Source organism: Ahaetulla prasina, chromosome 6 (genome assembly GCF_028640845.1).
Source record: "Ahaetulla prasina isolate Xishuangbanna chromosome 6, ASM2864084v1, whole genome shotgun sequence".
Taxonomy (NCBI): Eukaryota; Metazoa; Chordata; class Lepidosauria; order Squamata; family Colubridae; genus Ahaetulla; species Ahaetulla prasina.
The window spans coordinates 26,261,767-26,282,457 of record NC_080544.1 but is presented as its reverse complement, the minus strand read 5'-3'; the positions used below and the strand labels follow the sequence as shown (position 1 = coordinate 26,282,457).

General features: G+C 37.8%; 2 protein-coding genes across 2 annotated transcripts in view; one reads left to right on the top strand and one right to left on the bottom strand.

The window, feature by feature from the left end:
* The window catches only part of PLA2G12B (phospholipase A2 group XIIB), a 33,980-nt gene extending 26,180 nt beyond the window's left edge, over positions 1-7,800 (top strand). The window contains exon 4 of the mRNA XM_058188131.1: positions 5,625-7,800. Within this exon, the coding sequence (XP_058044114.1) occupies positions 5,625-5,743 (119 nt within the window). The 3' untranslated portion in view covers positions 5,744-7,800. The remainder of the gene's footprint in view (positions 1-5,624) is intronic.
* Positions 7,801-10,281: 2,481 nt separating this feature from the next.
* OIT3 (oncoprotein induced transcript 3) overlaps positions 10,282-20,691 on the bottom strand; it is a 52,418-nt gene continuing 42,008 nt past the window's right edge. Inside the window, exons 8-9 of the mRNA XM_058188486.1 lie at positions 12,550-12,649; positions 10,282-10,455 (exon numbers count right to left, since the gene is read on the bottom strand). Of these exons, the coding sequence (XP_058044469.1) occupies positions 10,282-10,455; positions 12,550-12,649 (274 nt within the window). The remainder of the gene's footprint in view (positions 10,456-12,549; positions 12,650-20,691) is intronic.

Below are 20,691 nucleotides of genomic sequence, written 5' to 3'. Positions count from 1 at the left end.
AGTGTTTTCAGGATTGAAATTTAAAATCAAAAGTGTTTTCAGGATTGAAATTTAAAATCAAAATTGTATGCAGGGTTAAAATTAAAATCAAAATTGTATGCAGGGTTAAAATTAAAATCAAAAGTGTTTTCAGGATTGAAATTTAAAATCAAAAGTGTTTTCAGGATTGAAATTTAAAATCAAAATCAAAATCAAAATCAAAATTGTATGCAGGGTTAAAATTAAAATCAAAATCAAAATCAAAATTGTATGCAGGGTTAAAATTAAAATCAAAAGTGTTTTCAGGATTGAAATTTAAAATCAAAATTGTATGCAGGGTTAAAATTAAAATCAAAAGTGTTTTCAGGATTGAAATTTAAAATCAAAAGTGTTTTCAGGATTGAAATTTAAAATCAAAATTGTATGCAGGGTTAAAATTAAAATCAAAATTGTATGCAGGGTTAAAATTAAAATCAAAATTGTATGCAGGGTTAAAATTAAAATCAAAATCAAAATCAAAATTGTATGCAGGGTTAAAATTAAAATCAAAATCAAAATCAAAATCAAAATTGTATGCAGGGTTAAAATTAAAATCAAAAGTGTTTTCAGGATTGAAATTTAAAATCAAAAGTGTTTTCAGGATTGAAATTTAAAATCAAAATTGTATGCAGGGTTAAAATTAAAAATTAAAATCAAAAGTGTTTTCAGGATTGAAATTTAAAATCAAAAGTGTTTTCAGGATTGAAATTTAAAATCAAAAGTGTTTTCAGGATTGAAATTTAAAATCAAAAGTGTTTTCAGGATTGAAATTTAAAATCAAAATCAAAATTGTATGCAGGGTTAAAATTAAAATCAAAATCAAAATCAAAATTGTATGCAGGGTTAAAATTAAAATCAAAAGTGTTTTCAGGATTGAAATTTAAAATCAAAAGTGTTTTCAGGATTGAAATTTAAAATCAAAATCAAAATCAAAATCAAAATCAAAATCAAAATTGTATGCAGGGTTAAAATTAAAATCAAAATCAAAATCAAAATCAAAATCAAAATCAAAATCAAAATCAAAATCAAAATCAAAATCAAAATCAAAATCAAAATCAAAATTGTATGCAGGGTTAAAATTAAAATCAAAATCAAAATCAAAATCAAAATCAAAATTGTATGCAGGGTTAAAATTAAAATCAAAAGTGTTTTCAGGATTGAAATTTAAAATCAAAAGTGTTTTCAGGATTGAAATTTAAAATCAAAATTGTATGCAGGGTTAAAATTAAAATCAAAATCAAAATCAAAATCAAAATCAAAATCAAAATTGTATGCAGGGTTAAAATTAAAATCAAAATTGTATGCAGGGTTAAAATTAAAATCAAAATCAAAATCAAAATTGTATGCAGGGTTAAAATTAAAATCAAAATCAAAATCAAAATCAAAATTGTATGCAGGGTTAAAATTAAAATCAAAATTGTATGCAGGGTTAAAATTTAAATCAAAAGTGTTTTCAGGATTGAAATTTAGAATCAAAATTGTTTTCAGGATTGAAATTTAAAATCAAAATTGTATGCAGGGTTAAAATTAAAATCAAAATTGTATGCAGGGTTAAAATTAAAATCAAAAGTGTTTTCAGCATTGAACAGTTAATCTAGTACAATATATTCCCATAAGAGAAGAGGTAGCTGGATTCAGGAAGGAAATGAACAGGTGAAATCATTTAAACAAAAATACAGAGAAGAAAGAAAGTTGAACTCTGTTCTTCACCCTGTCTAGGTAGCCAGTCCATCCTGGAGGAAAAGTCATTTTTCTTCTTTCCAGCATCTTTTAAAATTTAAAACACAAAAGCAGGGACAAAGAAGAGATGACACAACTTGGGGAGGGGGTTTACATACAAATCTCAGTTTTGTTTTTTAACAAAGGTACTATGTGGAAGACAGAGAAAAAATCAATAAAAACCCAACTCCCACCCTTTTTATTCATGTGTGGAAGTTGTTCACTAACAAATCCATACTATCAAAACTTCCAAAAACAAACTTTTCTAACTCCTAACTCCTAACATTAAACTTTTATTTCAGCTTCATTAACAAATTAAATCTTTCACAGCACTAGTATCTGCTCATCCTTCTAAATCTCTCTTCACATCCTGTAACTTTCTAATTTATCACATCCTATAACTTTCTAACTCATCTCTGAAATAGTTCCTAAAACAGGGCACATCTTGTGCTGCTAAAAAATAAAGATACACAATACAAACAGCAAATAAGAGGCACCTTGAGTCTGATTCAAAAAAGAAAAACATGGCGGAAGCTTTAGGGTGAGTCTGTTTATGTGGTAAACCTGAGTGCATTTCCCAAAAAAAGATTTCTGCTTAAAAAAAAATTGCATCCATACATAAGAAGATATCCGTGTGTCTGAAATGCTGTAGGGTTTCCTGCCTGGGCAGGGGGTTGGACTAGAAGACCTCCAAGGGTCCCTTCCAACTCTTATTATGTATGTTAACAGCTTCAAAAATACAAAACTAAATGAAACATTTTGAGTCAGCTCAGTGCTTTGAAAACATTTATAAAGGTATAGGTTTAATCAGGTAGTTTAAACCTCAAAAAGTTCCAGAAAAAAGAAAAATTAAAAATTAAAATCAAAATCAAAATTGTATGCAGGGTTAAAAATTAAAATCAAAAGTGTTTTCAGGATTGAAATTTAAAATCAAAATTGTTTTCAGGGTTGAAAGGAAAATATATCTGCAGGGCTTTTATGCAGATGAAGAAATTCCAAATTAGTGAAAAGCAAAGCTCCAAAGAGCCTATTTGTCCCTCCCTTCTCAGACAGGCTCAGCAGAGAGAAAAAAATGGAGGGGGGGTGAATGGTTCTCCCCCTTCGGCCACCCTCTTCCCTGGCACTACAAGGAATGAAGGTGGGGGGGGTAGTTAAGATAAGCCAGCGAGGGCAGAGAAAAAAAGTTAAAAGTAACTCACTGGAAAGACACTCTCATGCATTTGAAGAGAAAAAAATGTCCAAAAGTAACTCACTTGCTTGCAAAAGGAAAAAAAATTGTGTTTTATTATTTTTTTTCCAAAAGTACCTGGCTGCTTGCATACGGAATTTATGCAGACAGATACACACACACACACACACACACATACACACATGCAGAGACAATTTCTCACACATGCACACATTTCTTGCAAATCCAAAAGACAACACAGAAATCTCACATCTTCTCAATGAGTTTTGCACATACACACATTACATGCAAATCAAGCATCACAATTATCTCTACAATTCTTATGCAGGTCTGAAAATGATCACATACATACATACACACGCACACACATCATCAAACAACATTTACAGACCTGGGGAACGTTGTCTGAGAAAACTCAGCAGTTTAAATCATGACTGTGATTGTGGATCCTTTTAAGTCATTTTTGATAAGGCAGAAGTCTTGACAAACTGTTTAAGTGACTTCGTGTAAAATAAGGCATTCAAGGATCATGAGCCACTTGGACAAAATTTTTACAGGGGCTCTTGGACTTTCATGGAAATAAGTTCCCAATTTTTCCATATAGTCACTGAGCAAATTCTTTTCCAGGTTGGTTTCAAAAAAAAAGAAGTAATTGAACCAAATCAGTTGCTGAGCACCCATGGGGAAGGAGGGGTGCTCTGGGGAAGGAGGCAGGCAGGGGAAAGGAGGCAGTTTTCAAAGCAGAGATGGAAGAAGCAGGTATAGGTTTAACTTCTGGTTCAATATGCTTTGAGAGTTGAAAGCAAGGGGCTGAAGGGACAGCAAGCACAGATTTAATTTCTAGCTCAATATGCTTTGAAGGTTCAGAGAGGGGGGAAAGAGAGGAGGTGGGAAAGGAAGGATAAAGGGTAGTAAGAGCAGCCATGACCACCCTCCATGTGGTTAAGATTTCAGTTGGTGCCCTGGGGTGTTCATAAAGATATTTGCCTAATCGCTCCCAAGAGGAACGACGCAAGGTACCCTCCTGGGGATAGGCAAGACAATGAAGAGTAATATAGAGAAGAAATTGATTAAGAGATTTTTTAGAAAGAGGATATACAGTGGTGCCATTAATTTTTTGCAAACAGTTAGTCTTCTTCACTAAAGAATAAAGTTCGTCCCTATGAACTGACGAAACTTTGAAAGGTGAGGAGCCCATTACTTATGTCGTATGTAGCCTATTCCAGGTGCGAAGTAATAGGAGTGAAGGAAGTGTATCTCTAGACAGAGATCACACCTTGGAGTCAAGAAGAATCCACGGACGAGCTCCCAGTTGTTGCATCGTTGTCATCTAGGGTGGGTCTTCTTCGCTGACTCGTAGGGTCCCCGCAGGGATGCTGTTTGCAAATGGATGAGGCCCTCGCAAGGGTGCGTGTTAGGAACACGGGCTACCTTCCCAATAAAGACTCAGACACCATGGTTCTCTCTGGATGGGGTGAGCCCAGATTGCTCTGAGCGCACACCTTTTATTGAGTAGCAAACAGGTAAAGCATGACTATACAATTGTCACGTAGCAGGTATTGTTATTTTAAGTATCTGTTTCCCCAATTGCCATATTAGGTAATCTCTTTCCCCAATTGCCATATTAGGTGATCTCTTTTCCCCTTGCCTTATTAGGTGATCTCTTTTCCCCTTGCCTTATTAGGTGATCTCTTTTCCCCTTGCCTTATTAGGTCATGTCTTCCTCTTGATTAGTTTAAGTCTTTCTCTTAATTAGGTTATGTCTTACTCTTGATTAGGTTGTAACTGTTGACAGTTGACTCAGTTGTCTGACCAAGGATTTTACAGGGCCGAATTACTGTTCAGATTTTATACCTCGCAATGCACACTGACTCCACACAGCCCCTTTAGAAAGAAAGGTACTTTGGGGCTCAAGAAGAAATGCCCTTCTGTTAAAAGAACCATGCATACTTAGTGAGAAATGTAGTACTGGCCAGCTTATGTCTTCTTGATACTAAAAGCGTAATATAATAAAAATTAAAATCGTCCTGTATATTAAAATAAAGGGACAAAGTGCTCTTTTAAAAAAAATAATAGTAACTTCATCCCATGTTTCTGTCAATGCTATAGGTATAACCCTATTATAGCAAATTTTGATTTTGAAAATCAAAATCAATTCAGAATACAGGTGGGAGGGGCCTTGGAGGTCTTCTAGTCCAACTCACTGCTCTAGCACAGGGGTCTCCAACCTTGGCAACTTTAAGACTTGTGGACTTCAACTCCAATTCTGGGAGTTGGAGTCCACAAGTCTTAAAGTTGCCAAGGTTGGAGACCCTTGCTCTAGAAGGAGCCCAATATTCATAACCAAACATTGAATGCATTTTTGGAAGTTTTTATAAAATAAGAAAACTCTTGCTTTGGGGTATGGTAAGGCCCTGTTTGCTGTGGCGCCACAGAAACTACAGGCACAGGTTCTGGAGTCAGATCTTGATTGCTTTTCTATGGTCTAAGGCAGGGGTCTCCAACCTTGGCAACTTTAAGCCTGGAGGACTTCAACTCCCAGAATTGCCCAGCCAGCTGGCTGGGGAATTCTGGGAGTTGAAGTCCTCCAGGCAAAAAGCTACCAAGGTTGGAGACCCCTGGTCTAAGGAAAAGTAATCCCAGTCATCTTACAAAAGAAAAGGTGTGATGGATTTGATTTCTTTCTCTTTTGCTGCAGCATGTGAATCAGTAGCCGACACAATATTCCAAACAGTCAGGACTCTGGGTTGCCGTCCGTTCATGAACAGCCAAAGAAGTGCTTGCATCTGTAATGAAGAAGAACGAGATGAATTGTGAAAATGACCATCGAGCTGTTTGGTCATGTGACAACGGTGACTTCTGGTGTCCTTTGTTTACAAGAGACTTGATCTTCTATCTTCTGGAACAAGCAAAAGTATCTTAACTTTGGGGCTTGGGAATCAATCCCAAGTCTTGTGACCACCCATACATTAATTGTCAAGTGAGCATGATTGAGAAAGGAATCCCAAAAAGCAATGGAAAGGTTTGGTCTGATACCCTCATCTGTTCTATCTAATGATGTCCATCTACTTCCCAGAACATCTGCTTGACTTAGAGATGATTCATCATGTAAGTAGAGCAGCTGAGATGCACGTGAGCAATCCAGACATCAAAGAAGATCTAGAACAGGGATCAGCAACCTTAAACATTCAAAAAGCCACAAAGGTCCTAACTGGAAGCCCCCATTGAATTCTGGAGCCAACCGGAAGTTTAGTTGCCCCACCATAGAGTCTCCTCCTAGCATGGCATCCTTTTTCCTCTGCTGACTGGAAGTCCAGTTCCCCCACCATAGAGTCTCCTCCTAGCATGATGTCCTTTTTCCTCTGCTGACTGGAAGTTGGTTCCCCCACCATAGAGTCTCCTCCTAGCACGGCATCCTTTTTCATCTACCTGTCCTAACCAAAAGCCCTATCAATTGTGGAGCCGACCAGTAGAGGGATGAAAGAGCCACATGCGGCTCCAGAGCCATGGGTTGCTGACCCCTGATCTAGAGGCTGCAAGATGATATTGACAGTATACACTTTTGCAGCTCACATGTATATGATAAGCTCATGGCTTTCCTCACATGCTGTCACTTTTGCTTTTCAAGTGATACCAAGTCATGGAAACCTTACATTGCTGTAAAAAAAAAAAAGAAGAAGAAGAAGCCCATCAATATTGACTGGATTAACCCCTTACAGAACTCAGTTTGAGTTGTGGGCATCTGCTTGAAGACAAATGAGGGAAAAACACCAAGATCGGAGTATGAAGTCATTGCACAATGCTCATTTTATTTTCACTAGATCATCGTTGCATTAAAAGAGTAAAAAACACGAATCAACTTATAATAAGAAAAAGGTATAGATGGTACATAATGGTAAGAAAAATATAAAACGCAGAGCATTTCAAACTTTTATTAAATAACATACATAGCTTAAAATAATATCAGGGATTGCAAGGAACTTACTTCTATCTACATAGAATTAACTAGTATTCTACAACTTCAAGTGACATAACTATATATCGTTCATTCAGGTAAAACTCTTGGGGGTCTCCTGATTCTTTTTCTATACCTTCCTCTTTAAAATTGAAGCATTCTGGTAGGTTGCCCATTGCTCTCTAAAGAAAGAGAACTATTTTTTCCCCTCTCTGAACACAGGCTAATGGAATTAAACCGCCTTCTGACTGAGATTGAAGTATTTGAAGCTGCTTTATTGTACTGCGGTAATTGGATTTGCACTGGTCAACCTTTTATATCAGAAGGATTGGTTCGTTTTCATAATCCCTCAAAGAAAACATTCCTTTTCTCCTGTTCCTGTGATCCTGTGAAAGACATCAGGAATCTTTCATTGGGTTCCCCCCAAATAAATTGTTGTTATCACAATGCAGTTAGTCCTCGACGTACGACCAGAGTTGAGCCCCACATTTTTGTTGCTAACTGAGACAGTTGTTAAGTGAATTTTGCCCCATTTTACGACCTTTCTTGCCATGTTTGTTAAGTGACTCGCTGCAGTTGGTAACAACACGATTGTTAAGTGAATCTGGCTTCTCTATTGATTTTGCTTGTCAGAAGGTTGCACAAGGTGATCGCATGGCCCCAGGACACTGCAACTATCATAAATATGAGTTGGCTGAATTTGATCAGGTGACCATGGGGATGCTGTAACCGTCCTAAATTACTTTTTTTTCAGTGCCATTGTAACTTCCAATGGTCACTAAACGAAGTGTTGTAAGTCGAGGACTATCTGTACACAACAGCATACACAGCAATATCATAGTATCCTGACAAAATGAATGCAAGAAGCTTTTTGAATCAAGACGGAAAAGGAGAAATTTGTGTGAAAACTGCTCTCACCTCTGAGAATAGGAGTTGTTTGGTTTTTTTTATTAAAAAAAACATGGTTAGCTAGTTAAAGCATGTAAATTTCAGTAGCATAAATATTAATGGCTGTTTTTTTCCCCCCAAAATAGATTCGGAAAATTTTACTTTGGAGGGGTGGGAGAATTGCAGATAATATTAACTGATGCAGAGTTTCTTAAATCGGCATAGGGAACTAACATAAATCAAGTGGTTGGAAGAAATTTCTGGATAATTCCATAAAGGAAAAATAAGGGGGGGCAGTGGGGTAAGAAAGAGATAATAGTAAGATAATATGCAGCAGTAGCAATACATTTCCAAAGTCTGTAACAGTGCGATGTATACATTTTCGGGGGGGGGGGGAAATGTGCATTTAATTATCACAGTTTTCTCTTCAGGAAGTTGACTACGGTAATTCAAACTTGAGCCTATCCGTTTCCATAGCTGCACAAACCCAGTTTCACAGCCTGAGTTTGGGCATGGTGAAAACTTTAGTGTGCATTACTCTGGGAACAGCAAACATTTTCAATCCTTGTATAACCTGCAGATTATTATTCTTCTCCTTCCCATCTGCAAGATTTTCTGAGTTATCACCGAGAACGTTCTCATCACCTGCAGAACTGCTAAAAAAAAAAGCTTCTGAATGGCTGCTTTTTCCTTTCCACACAACTGCAACACTGTCTATCTAATCATCACTAACATTTTTGCACCGTCGCTTTCCAAGAATTGTTCCATTCTTCTTCCTGCAGCTGGCCAATGGGGCTTCATTAAAAATGCAGGTTAACTGGGGAGGGGTCCTTAGTGATCTCTGAGCTTGGTTGTTTTCTTACAGCACTGATGATGTTACCTAGATGGTTAACAAAACGCCCCTCAGAGAGCACCAAAAACCCCTCATTTCAACCCTGAGCTACAAATAGTCTCCTTTATTGGTGCCATGTTAACTGATACCCTACCCCTCAGTGGTGGTATTCAGCCAATGGTGAAATCCAATTTTTTTTACTACCAGTTTTGTGGGTGTGGTTTGGTGGGCATGGTGTGGCTTGGTGGGCTTGGCTTGGTGGGCGTGACAGGGGAAGGATACTGCAAAATCTCCATTCCCACCCCACTCTGGGGCCAGCCAGAGGTGGCATTTGCCGGTTCTCAGAACTGCTCAAAAATTCCACTACCGGTTCTCCAGAACCTGCTGGATTTCACCCCTGTATTCAGCTGGTTTGGACCAGTTTGGGTGAACCAGTAGCGGCGTTCGCGGTGAACCAGTAGTAAAAATATGTGAAACCCACCTCTGCTACTTATTTTCATATTGAATTTATCTTTTTATGGGGTTAGGATTTTTTTTTTCTCAAAAGAATCTGATCATTCTGCAGTGGCACAAAAAAACCCTCCATCTCTCAAAACAGCCTGAAAGTAGTGGAGCAACAGTGTAAATGATCACATCAACACTTTCATTTCAGAAGGGAATGAAAAATCTTGGGAACGGGAAGCTGAGGAAGATAGAAATTCCAAGTAGGAACTGCCTATATCCTAGGGAAGATACGCTATGAGGATATGACACAAATATGCCTTTCCTTTAGATCAGGGGTCTCCAACCTTGGCAACTTTAAGACTTGTGGACTTTAACTTCCAGAATTCCAGAACTCTGGGAGTTGAAGTCCACAAGTCTTAAAGTTGCCAAGGTTGAAGACCCCTGCTTTAGATTAGTAGCCAATTAACGTCTGAATTTAATTGGCTGAGAAGGCAAAGACTGCCAGGAGCTCCAAAGTATTGTGACAGTGCATAAGGGCAGTGCCTATCTCAGATCAGTAGGGAAAGGTCCTAGATCCATGAAATCATAATTAAACCTATGGGGATGTCAACTTTTCAAAACACGCACACATAATTAAGCATGACAATTTAATATGTTGATAGATTTCCACCACTCCCAACTGTTATCCCAATGTCACTACTGCTTTACAGGAACTCAACATGTTGACATATATGAAGACTTGTTTAGATGCATAAAAAGAAAGAGAGCAAGGCTTCAACTGTACAGCTGTAGCTTCAACTTGACATTTGTTTGAGCCATGGATGCCCCTATAATGTTGGCTGTTCTTTGAATAAATCATGTCTAATTGAAGCAGATCCTGCTTTGACTTTGCAAAATCAAATTTCCCATTCAATGTCCCCCACCACATGCAATGGAATTGAGATGTAGATTAAATCTAGTTTGAACTCAAAGATGGGGGGGCATATGCTTCTGAGAGAAAAATGGGCTATACATCTATATTCACATGTATATGAATATATATGTGTGTGTGTGTGTGTGTGTGTGTTTTCTGAGGTTTTTGCGGATGTTTGTATGTAGGTCAAAGACCAAAGACATACATATATATATATATATATATATATATATATATATGTATGTATGTATGTATGTATGTATGTATGTATGTATGTATGTATGTATGTATGTATGTATATATGTATATGTATATTCATACATCTATTCTTGCACATCAATTTTAATTGGGCCACTTGTCAGGATATGTTGTGTGATGCGATCTCCTTCCTCTTGTGGTCTAACTCTTCTGCGCATCCGTCTGTGACAGCCCTGTGCACAGCGAGATCTCTCATCTGTTACTCCACATACAAGAACACGGCAATGTAGGAACACTTCCTAAATGAAAAAAATGCATATTTATGTCTACATACATACATACATACATACATACATACATACCAGTGGTGGGTTTCAAAAATTTTTTACTACCGGTTCTGTGGGTGTGGCTTGGTGGGCATGGCAGGGGAAGGATACTGTAAAATGTCCATTCCTACCCCAATCCAGGGGAAGGTTACTGCAAAATCCCCATTTCCTCCTGATCAGCTGGGACTTGGGAGGCAGTGAATAAATGGGGGCAGGGCCAGCCAAAATTTTTACTACTGGTTCTCCAAACTATTCAAAATTTCCGCTACCGGTTCTCCAGAACTGGTCAGAACCTTCTGAAACCTACCTCTGCTACATACATTATCTGGCCAAAGGTGATGGGGGAAGGAGAACCAGTGGCTGAGAAAAAAATGCTATTTCATACAGCTTTGCTTTTCAGACACAAAGAATATCTAAGCTTCTGACTATGGATTTTCATGCCTGAAATTGAAAGAAGCAGACCTGCCCCCACCTCCACCGCCTAGAGATTAACAGTCTAAGGGACAAGTATTAATTTTGCCTTAGCTGCAGTTCTTGGTACAATATTTTGAAACTTCTCTCATTCAGGAGGTGAAGACAGAAAGTAAAAGACAGTAGAAGCAATATGATCCTGGTGGAATCTTATTTGCACCAAACCTTCAGCTACCCCGTAATATGGAACAGACACTAATCCAGCAATGATCTTTACCTCAAATATAAGATACATTTGCAAATGTAAATTAGTTATATCTGTCCAACAGTAGGGGTGAGCTTCAGAGAATAGAACATTTTGGCTGGAAATCTTTAAAAGCAGCCAAATTTTATATCATTTTAGCTAACAGTAGTCTTTTACTCCTGAACAAAAACTTAAAAAGAGTAATGTTGTTAACACGTTTTCAAGAAAAACTGATGATACCACTACGCTGAAGAATAAAATCTCGCTTCCCTGTCATTCTTTCCCTGAAATTTTGAAATTGCTGGGGTGCCAGGTATTCAAAACTCCTTGTTGAATGTTATGGTTAGTGACATAAAATGTGTAGTGATAATGAATTCTTAGGATGAGCCCACCTACATTTATTGACCTTTCAAACATTGTTAAGAACTGCTTGCACATGAGAAGTTCTTGTTTCAGAACAGAGAGCTTTGATGTCACCCAATCTAAAAATAGGGACCACCTTTGGTGGGAAGGTAACAGCGTTCCATGCCTCTTTGGCGTTGAGTCATGCCGGCCCCATGACCACGGAGACGTCTTTGGACAGCGCTGGCTCTTCAGCTTTGAAACGAAGATGAGCACCACCCCCTAGAGTCGGCAATGACTAGCACGTATGTGTGAGGGGAACCTTTAGCTTTACCTTTAATCTAAAACAATAGTACAAAATTTCCAAGGGAAGCAAACTGTGAAATTATATATTTGGTGCAGTGGGTGGTGTTTAACGACCATATCTCAGATCAGTGGTGGGTTTCATAATTTTTTACTACCAGTTCTGTGGGTGTGTCTTGGTGGGTATGGCTTCATGTGCGTGGCAGGGGAAGGATACTGTAAAATCTCCATTCCCTCCCCAATCCAGGGGAAGGATACTGCAAAATCCCCATTTCCTCCCGATCAGCTGGGACTTGGGAGGCAGAGAATAGATGGGGCCGGGGCCAGTCAGAATTTTTACTACTGGTTCTCCGAACTACTCAAAATTTCCGCTACCGGTTCTCCAGAACTGGTCAGAACCTGCTGAAACCCACCTCTGTCTCAGGCGGTCTATTTCATTTAAACAACAGCTCAGGAGAAAGAAAATATGATAGGTATGGGAAATAGAAGAAGAAAACAACAGGGTTAGGCAAGACTTGAAAGCATTTTGCAAACCTTTTTCAATATTAATATTAGCTTCCCCCAATTTGGTTTTGTCTCTAAAGCGCTGTTTAATTAATTTAAATCCCCATTTACCAACAATATTCATTCTCATTTTCTCCAAACCAAGTCTATCAAAAGTGAGAGAAGATCTTGGTGGCATCTGGACCTTCTGTTGGTCCATTTCAGTAGACTTCTGACTTCTTTGTCAGCTCTCCTGAAATTCATGAATTTCAATTTTTGCTCACCTTGTTGTCTTTCCCCACAAATTTGAACACTGGGACCTGAAAGTGTTTAGCCAAATGATCCTTTGATGTGTACTGCTTTATGGAATCATCTGAAACGCAGCTGAATAGAAAGGGAGAGAAGAAAAATGTCAACAGTTTTCATAGATTGATGCCCCAAAGGCAGAAGATATTTCAGTGCCTTCCAGGGAGGCTGGCAGGCACTCATATTGCTGCCTTAACTCTACTGGTAGATCAGCCAAGACTGAAGATGGAAAAAACAGAACGGGAGTCTAATTGCATTGCCAGAAATGTAAAAAATACCCATTGCAATAAAAAAAAAGATTAAAAGAACGCATTAGGCCTCCTTCACAGTCTGGATTTGCAGTTCTGCTAATGACCAAAAGATTTACCAGCATCCTAAATCAAAAAAATCCTTAGCTAACCTTTGATTTTTTTTTTTCAACAAAGATCTAGATATGACTCAGAGACGTGGCAAAACCAAAGAACTAATGGAGAAAATATTGTAGGAATTTTTTTCTTCTCAGGTTCCCAAATACGTGGTGGGATGAATGACAACATATCAAATAATTTTTCCTGATAATTTTTAGCCTGAACTTTTCTGTTAATTTGTGTATATTTCTTTAAAGTACATTGCAAATTCTTGAATTGGAGAAAATTTTAAAAACATGGGTTGAAAGTGGACTTTTTGAATGTACATTCAATATCCTCTATTTAATTATTTTGTTGCTGGCAAATAACCACTGTGTTTACAAAGAGGGAAACATCAAAATGGCTGCCACACTCCTGGGATCAAAGCCCCGTATCCCTTTTGAATGTAGTGAGTGAGACATTGATCAGAGAGTGAGACATTGATCAGAGAGTGAGACATTGATCAGAGAGCTGTGGTGGCCATCTTCATTTCCTGCCAGACAATCCTACAAATAACTAAGATGTTTATCTGAGAGAGAGAAAAATAGGCAACAGAATGCATTATTCCCAAGTCATTTTGTTCCATTATGCTTATAAGGTTTCAGGACTTCTGAGTCCAAAAGTTGAATTAATGATTGCAGACATCTTTCTTTCTTTTGTTTATTTGTTTGTTTGTTTTGTCAATGTGTAATACCTTCTGAGCCTTAATGGAGAATCAAAGCCAATTGAATTAATATAATAAAAGTAGACTGAGGAAAGCAAAATGAATTTCCTTGAAAAATGAGATGTCATTCTAAGGGACACAAAAATACTGAGAATGAGCTGATACTTGGTGCTGTTATTCCTCAGTGTCTAGCTTCTTGTGTGACTGTGTTTGTCTTCAGAGAAAAGGTATATTCTTTGGTGGTGAATGATAGCGCAAGAGAATGCTTACCAGCAATCTAATCTCCAGAATGCAGACTTTGAACATTATAAAACTTGCTACACAGGACAAAAAGCAAAGGAAAAGTACTGTATGCGGACAGCGATGTCCTACATAGAAATAACCTTTGCCCCTTGGAATCTGACATTAATTGCTCATTAATTGCATTTACCCTGAGTGAGAAGAGGCTATCAGACAGAACCTGAATTGTCAGGATAAGATGGACTGTTGCTCCTTGTATTATTGCTAGATGGGGGCGGGGAGAATCATTTTGTAAGCATATCAAGAAACGTTCAACGATTATTTCTGTGGTAAATACCCAAGACAGGCTTGGAAAAATAAAATAGCCCTTGCTTAAGAAAATATTACTATCTTTGCTCATTAAAACCTATGTTAAAATAAATCGTTTTTAAGATATCACTAGATTCTTCACTGTTCTTGCAATTCTCAAAGACTTTTTATAAACAGGACTAGATGACCTACAAGGTCCCTTCCGACTCTGTTATTCTGTTATTATTTTGTTATTCAGAAGTTGCGGGAGCTTCATCACTGGAAGCTTTCAAGAAGAGATTGGACTGCCATATATCAGAAATGGTGTAGGGTCTTCTGCTTGGGTGGTTGGACTAGATGACCTCCAAGGTCCCTTCCAACTCTGTTATTCTATATTCAGTGGAACGACTTGCCTTCAGAAGTTGTGGGAGCTTCATCACTGGAAGAAACTAGACTGCCATCTCTCTGAAACAGCGCAGGGTCTCCTGCTTGGGCAGGGGGATTGGACTAGATGACCTGCAAGGTCCCTTCCAACTCTGTTAATCTGTTAAAGTGCAGTCGCACATATCGAGCAAGGTCCATTCCAACATTTTCTTCAGCATCTTAAAAGATCAGATGGAACCACTCTCTTAAGTCACAGCGATAAAAGCCATCTGTTCAAGTACAATTTCAAGGATTACTTCCCCCTGAAGTTTTTTTTTACATGCTTCTAGTTATTAGGCCATTGGTTTTCATGAGAGACAGATAGGGGGGTGGGGAGAGAGAGAGAGAAACTCTGTATTCTGAAATGAATACTCTGTGAGAACTTTAAAAAAATCAATGACACCTGGAATATGGATTATGTTCTACAAAGAAAGCTGAATGGCAGGAAATTCCTTCCTTAAGTGGTAGGAAAGGAGCTGCTTTGGATTATGAGGCATATTCAGGTTTACTCCAGGGAGTAGTTCTTTCAAGGCCCAACTTGGAGGGCATGGAATGGATGAGAGAAATTCAAAAATTCAAGGAGGTTGCTATTCAAATTCAAAGCCTCGCCCATTTTTTGGGATGTGTATTATAGATAAAAAGGGTGGGGCTTTGATCCCACAATCACAGCTGTCTCTTGTTTTGTTTTTACCCCTACAACAGATGCTCCTTAATGCTTATTTGCCTTTGTGAAGTTTTCTCTATTTCTCTAATGTTCGATCTTTGTGATTAACAGCAGAACGACTCCAAAGACAAATGGAAGGAAGACACAGAAGCAATGGTAAAGAATCCAAATAGATTCCAACACCCAAGACTAGGACTGAACTGCGTTAACATACATTTCCATTGTGTTGTAATTTTAGCATTACAATAATAAGAATGCTAGAATAGCAGTGGCAATAGCAATTAGACTGATACACCACTTCATAGTGCTTTACAGCAAAGCAGTTTACAGAGTCAGCATATAGCCCCCAACAATCTGGGTCCTTATTTTACTGACCTCGAAAGGATGGAAGGCTAAGTCAACCTTGAACGTGTCAGGATCAAACTCCTGGCTGTGGGCAGAGTTAGCCTACAATACTGCATTCTAACCACTGTGCCACCAGGGCTCCAGAATGCCAATTTAGTACATTATCCCCATGTCATTTTACGTCAGTGAAATTCAATGAACTTCATAAAACATTTATAAAGGAACGTGGCATTGTTATTCACAAATGAAAATGTTAATTTAGAGTATGAGCTTAGGGATAATACATCTAAAATTGTTTCATAAATAACAGGTACAAAGATCATCCCTAGGGGAAGTTATAAATGTATGGAGTACATCAGGAAACAACAGCACAAATATAAAATAAGAGACTGGATAAACACCAGATGCTACATAAGATTTTCTTTGAAGGCATGATTACTTTACAGTGATTTAAAAGGGTACTTTATTTTGTTACTTTTAAAAAAAATAGAACCATGTAATAGATATTCAGCATGAGAATGTCATTAACTGCTTATTCTGGAAAAAAACAACTTTATATTTTAGGAACTGTATTTGCTAGGATGGAGTACCATCCATTCAGGTTTATGGCATAAGAAATTGGCTAATATTTATAGTGCTACAAGACTTTTAGAAGCACAACCCTTTATGTTAAACAATGGCATAACTTCCCCTTCCTATTGAAATAGCCTAGTCTAGTAGGAGATATAGTATGTCCTTAATGGCAGGCAATCTGGCTTTTTAAGAACACAACTGGGAAATCTTTTTTTTTATTCTGCTTCACTTGGGTATCTTTGTTCATTAAAAGCCTTCTGCAGAGTTTCTACAGTTTATGATCACATGTGCCATAGGCAAGAAGACACTACTTCCCATGATTAAGAATGCAGGTAAGAACTGGCTCTATAGCATTCCTGAGCAGGGCCCTACTTTGGCACAAAGATGGTTTCTAAATGAATTTCAGCATTTCAGCAAAACAATTATTATGTGGAATTTGAGTTTAACAGATTAACAGAGTTGGAAGGGACCTTGTAGGTCATCTAGTCCAACCCACTGCCCAACCAGGAGACCCTACACCATTTCTGACAAATGGCAGTCCAATCTCTTCTTGAAAGTCTCAAGGGATGAAGCTTCCACAACTTTTGAAAGCAAGCTGTTCCAATGGTTGATTGCTCTCACTGTCAGAAAATTTCTCCTTATTTCCGGGTTAAATCTCTCCTTGTTCAGTTTCCATCCATTATTCCTTGTCTGGCCTACAGGTGCTTTGGAAAATAGCTTGACCCCTTCCTCTCTGTGGAAACCCCTCAAATATTGAAACATTGCTATCATGTCTCCCCTGGTCCTTCTCTTCACTAGTCTAGCCAAGCCCAGTCCCTGTAACCATTCTTCATATGTTTTAGTCTCTAGTCTAATTATATCCCATCTACATAATAAGTGTACTCCTAGAACTAAGAAGAGATTTCCTGACAGTTAGAACAATTAATCAGTGGAGCAACTTGCCTCCAGAAGTTGTGAATTCTCCAACACTGGAAGTTTTTAAGAAGAAATTGGACAAACATTTATCTGAAGTGGTATAAGGTTTCCTGCCTAAGCAGGGGGTTGGACTAGAAAACCTACAAGGTCCCTTCCAACTGTGTTATTCTATTCTATTCTATTCTATTCTATTCTATTCTGTTCTGTTCTGTTCTGTTCTGTTCTGTTCTATTCTATTCTATTCTATTCTATTCTATTCTATTCTATTCTAGTTTCCAAGCTGGGTGTCAGCTGCCACCTCATGCTTGCGTTTTACTGCCCTGTTTCTCCAAAAATAAGACATCCCCTGATAATAAGCCCAATCGGGCTTTTGAGCGCAATAAGGCCAAGCACTTATTTCAGGGTTCAAAAAAATAGAAGACAGGGTCTTATTTTTGGGGAAACACGGTATTGCTCAGTGACAGTCTGCCCTGGACTCTACAGGAATGGGGGTTGGGGTTGGATGGGAGGGTGAAATGATTCAAGGGAAATTAAAAGTTCACTGTATCTCTGCGAGATGCGATTTCAAGGTCACCCAGCTGGGAACGGAACACAGCTGCATGCCAACCTACACTTGAAGTGACCATTCGAAAACCATCTTCAAATTTGATTGGACATTGGTGTGTGGGGGGGTGTCCAACATTGGGAGACACCTAAGGGAAGGAAAAGTTAAACTTGGGGATTTTGGCACACAATTTTCAGTTCTGGCTTTGCATTACCATAATTCTTTTATTTTTTATTTTATTTATTTTGTCACAACATCGTACAAAAAGATTATATAATATATACACATATAAACATATATAGGAAGGAGAAAAGAAAAACAATAGGACAGGAACGGTAGGCACGTTTGTGCGCTTATGCACGCCCCTTATTCACTTGACTTAGTAAACTATACCTTTCTCAACAAATGGAGTCAAGGATCATTTTTACTTAGAGGTTCAAGGTGAGGCAGGTCTGACTCTGGGTTTCAAAGGAGAAGTCATTAACCACACTTCTTTTGCAACACGTTTTGTGCTTTATTTGGGTTGTCCCCAAACTTTAGCGTCTATGATGTGTGTTAGGATAATAATTTCCAGTCCATCAATCATAAGTGTGGTTTAGTGTAATGAGTAAATGCTTTCCCCCGCCCTTCCATCTGCTTACAGGATTTATATTTTAAGAGACCCCAACTGTTCATTTAATCTCTCATTTCTCTAAAGAAACACTATACCCTTAGACTTGCCTAAACAAGAAGACTGCCATTTCCTGTTGCTGTTGCTTTGGGGTTTTTTATTTGCGCTTCCAATCATTTTATTATTTGTGAACATTGATGTTCATCAGGGCATACAAATACTTGGAATCTGAATTTTGAGCATCCTGAAACATGGAGCAAACTAATGAAAATGATAAAGAAATCAAGAATTATTCTACAGTTCTTAAGCCAAGCTGTGATTACTCTATTTTTCAGAGTATAAGATTCACCTTTCCTCCCCAAAAAGATGGTGAAAATCTGGGTGTGTCTTATACTCCGAATGTAGCCCTGTCCAGCTTCTCAAACGGAGGTTTCAGAGGCTGAAAAAAGCATCAGAAACAAAGCTTAAGAAAAGAATCCCCCAAACAGAGCTTCAGAAAAGAATCCCCCAAACAGAGCTTCAGAGGCTTTTTTTCCGAAGCTGTTTTGGAGGATTTCAGTCATAAAAAATAGTTTTTTCTGAAACAGAGTTTCAGAAGTTTCAAAAAAAAAAAAAGAAAAAAGCAAGGCACAAAGCTCACAACCAAGAAATTCACCTCTGGAATAGTTGATTGGGGGTATTCTGGGAGGCCAATCCACCTCCCAATCACCTTTTTTCTTATTTTCCTCCCCCAAAACTAATGTGTGTCTTATACTCTGGTGCGTTTTATACTCCAAAAAATATGGTAGTTTTAATATTCTGAAACTAATTATCTGTTAACTAGTCAGGAGCAACTCATTTGAAAGCAGCCAGAGATATTGTGAATTTGTTACTGCTTTTACACAACCTCTCCCTAATCTGTTTGAGTCCGTTTATAACTTGAGGCTAAACCATAAATTTAACCAGTTTGGGAAAGTTCTATTCACTCCAGTTGAACACAGATATTTACATGGTAGCTTATTAAGGCTCCCGGTTGCATTGAGTTTGTACTTCTTTTAATTAACCCTGATCTTTCATGATCTCTCTGGTCATCACCAAGAAGATTAGGGGTCATATGGCCACTTCAGGTTAGATATAAGGTGAGACCAACATAAGACATCCCCTGATAATAAGCCCAATCAGGCTTTTGAATGCATGGCAATAAGGCCAAGCGCTTATTTCAGGGTTCAAAAAAATATAAGACAGGGTTTTGTTTTTGGGGGAAACACGGTACTTCCTCTCATGTTTCTTATATGGCCTTTTATCATACTTCAAAAAGTATAAGTTTTATTAACCTGTGTTTCCTAATCATTCTCTTTTTCTCTAGCCACCTCGTTGAGTCACATTTTCCTCTCTATTGCTCAAATTCTCTGCCCCTGCACTAGTTTGTGGTTCATTTGAGATATTTTGCCATCTCTGGGTGTCTGTTCTCAAAAGTCAGTCTTCAAATCTCTTAGCCAATCCTCCCCACTCTCTCTTTTTCATAGTCCTATTGGTTTGGGCTACCTAACCACAGGGATAATAAGACTTTGAATCAAATTTCATATAGGGTGACATAATAGATAGATCATCCTATACATCTAATTGTACTGTACAGCTTAAGGTTTACAATACAAATCCTTGCTTATCCAATGAAAAACAATTACCATAAAATGCCTGCCTTGAGTTTTATATATAGAATGTATACACACACATTCATAGATACATATATAAAGATGGGGTAAAATACAATATTAAAATAACAATTGTTAATAACAAAGTCAAAAAAACTTTGGCTAGTGGATATTATAATATCTGGAGACAGCAAAATAGAAAGAAAAGAACAGGAAAAGATTACAATATGAGTTGAGATTTTTATTTGACCTAAAAACAGAAGTTGAATTACTGTGACAAAAAAAACAAAGATAGTACTACTAATAATAGTTACCTTGAGTACAATCCCAAAACAACTGGATCACCACTTGAATAACCCTCAGCATTGACAAAATCACCATCAGTCAATTGCAAAAGATAGCCCTGCTTGGAGCACCTTATATCCTGCAATGATGCCTCTAATACCACCTACAACATTTGCCTATCAAAGATCCTTGGGAAGGACTCAATAGCTAGATAAAAATCCCAAATCCAGTCTAAACATCTGGCTGAGTGAGCATCAATCCATTAAAAACAGATAGAAACGAAGAGCCAATGCTTATATATGAACATTGTAAATACAATTCTCATATGAAAAATGAATTTTTCACAAAGGCAAAAGGACTGTTTGAGGCCAGGAACAGCTATAAAAGATCATTCTGCTCATTAATGTTAAATATGCTCTAATGATGGGTGAACAGCAGGGCTACATAAAAAGAGTAAATGTCTTTAATTATGGTCACCAAATTGTTCAAACATTATCATGAGAAAGGAAGTTTCTTGCTAAACAGTATTGTAATTTTAATTGTAAATGAGAG